Source organism: Colobus angolensis, unplaced genomic scaffold, assembly GCF_000951035.1.
Source record: "Colobus angolensis palliatus isolate OR3802 unplaced genomic scaffold, Cang.pa_1.0 Scaffold1, whole genome shotgun sequence".
NCBI classification, from domain to species: Eukaryota; Metazoa; Chordata; class Mammalia; order Primates; family Cercopithecidae; genus Colobus; species Colobus angolensis.
This window is the reverse complement of record NW_012110918.1, coordinates 18,320,371-18,322,510: the sequence shown is the minus strand read 5'-3', so window position 1 is coordinate 18,322,510 and position 2,140 is coordinate 18,320,371. Positions and strand designations below refer to the sequence as shown.

Genomic DNA, 2,140 nt, shown 5'->3' with positions numbered 1-2,140 from the left:
TGCCATGCCTGAGCGAGTCTCCCCCAGCCTGGTCTCCGCAGCTGGGACCCAAGCTCACTGAGGCCTGGACTGGCAGAGCTGGGCTGCAAGGAGGAGGCCCTGGAGCCAGGACCCCCTGCCCGGAGCAGGAGAGGCAGGAACGTGCTGTCACCCACGGGGGCGGGGAGGAGGCCTGGGCAAGACATGCACATCTGAGACTGAGCCGGCTGGGCCTCTGGGCCAGGGTCACCCCAGCTCCATGATGCTTGCCAGCCCTCCGCAGGCCCAATCCCTGCTGGGAGCCCTCCCCCATCTGGTGGGTGGAGGTCAGGCCAGCAGCACCCACTCTTCAAAAGCCTCTGAGCTGAGTGGGCCCCAAAATCACAACATACGGCTTCACAGGCTCTGGTGTCTGGCCAGGGCGAGACCCACTCCACGGCCGCCTCCCCCATGGGTCACAGCGGCCCGGCTGCCTCGGGACACTGCCCCGTCCTCCTCCGACTCTCCTGCTCTCAGGGCATTCCTGGGGCTCGGCTCGGGGTGGGCAGGGCTCGGGCCTGGCTGGCCACGTCCCACATGCTAGCTCTGACCTGCGAGGAAGGGGTGGAGAAGCTGCCTCCGGCAAGGGCAGAGTCAAGGGCCCAGCACAAAAGCCAAAGGATGTAAGGGTCCCCAGGGACCCCAGCCTCAGGCCAGTGCTGGGCCTGGGTCCTGAGCCCCGTGGCTCTCCCCTCGAGGGAGGACATAGACCTGAGCCTCCCCCTCACAGCCCTGGCCGGGGAGCTTCCAACTAGGGATAAATGGGGGGAGTGTCCCGTCCACACCAGGGCCCCCCAGGGCTCCTCCGGGACAGTGCCCCCCACCGCAGCAAAGGGCACTCAGCCAGGGTGGAAACAAAAGGCCCCTGTGAGGCCAGGGACGAGCGCTAGGAGGGTCCCGCCACGGCGGGCTTTGCTTGCGCCACGCCACACTCGGTTTTGAAAATGATCAAAACACCGAGCTAAGCAAATATTTATTAAATGAAACCACTTTTGTAACTCTTGGGCTTTGAGAGAAGCTGAAAAAACAAACAGGGCGCCGAGGGAGGTTTCGGGGCAGCCCGGGCTCCGAGGGCCGGCCACTCCCTCTTTTTCCATGAAACATGTCAGAGCCCGAGTCTCCCGCCACTGCCCCGAGGCGGCTGCGGGAGAGCGGATTTTCCAGTTGGGAAGTGGGCTGAGAGTGAGTGAGGACTGGGTGGGCAAGAGTGGGCCGCCTACCTCGTCCCTCGTGTACACGCAGACTGGGGTGGCCCCGCTGGGGTGCTGCAGGCACTCCCTGGGAGGAGAGGGAAGAAACCGTCAGGTGCCCCAGGGCACCTCAGCCAGTGCCCCGGGGGCCCCGGGGCAGGAGACTCAGAAGGCAAAGGTGTGGGGCCCTCACCCACCCCCTACCCGGGACAGCGTCCCAGGCCCAGGCCACAGCCCTCAGCCCAGGCCCCCACTGTGCCCCACAACCACCGGGAGGGGACACCTGACTGCTGGAGGCACTCCCAAGGAGCAGGGCCTACGGTGCGTGGCCTGGGGGTTCCCCCCACCTCCAGTCTTGGGGCTGCTGGCAGGACATGAAGCCGCCGATACAGCCCAGGGACCACACGGGAGGGACAAGCGGCGCTGGCTCCGGAAGGCGGCTCATGGCCACCTGCACTCAGAAGCCTGAGCGTGAGGGTCCCAAGGTCTGGACTTTCATCTAAAGCCGCCCACTAAGAGGAGGTGCCCCTGTCTCCACTGCCTGCTGTCCTCCCTCAGTGCCGACACCTGATGTCACCAAAGCATGGGGGGAGGGGTGCTGCCTCTGCTCACACCCGCTTGCCCGTGGCCGGGGAGGCCGTGCTTGTAAGTCCATGTCGGACTCTGCCACCAGTGTCTTTCCGAGCCTTGCCCCCCAGGAGACACAGCTGGACCCGTGCATAAGCGGGCGTGCATATGCAGCATGCCTCCCACACAGGCCTGATGTGCACAGCAGCCTGGGAGACAGGCACATGCCGCCACGTACAGCTCCAGAGCATGTGAACTGCTGGCAGCACCTGCTGCATAACGGGGGCTCGCCTGTGTTTCCAGCTCCCCACCGTGAATTCCTCCCCACTGAGAAAAACAAAAACCCAGCCGGGCGCGGTGGCTCA

The 2,140-nt window shown here is 65.3% G+C and overlaps 1 protein-coding gene across 1 annotated transcript in view; it reads right to left on the bottom strand.

Moving 5' to 3' along the window:
* Positions 1 to 2,140, bottom strand: part of ASPSCR1 (alveolar soft part sarcoma chromosome region, candidate 1) — a 43,342-nt gene that overhangs the window by 25,122 nt on the left and 16,080 nt on the right. The window contains 1 exon segment of the mRNA XM_011933383.1: positions 1,239 to 1,296. Coding sequence (XP_011788773.1) covers positions 1,239 to 1,296 — 58 coding nt within the window.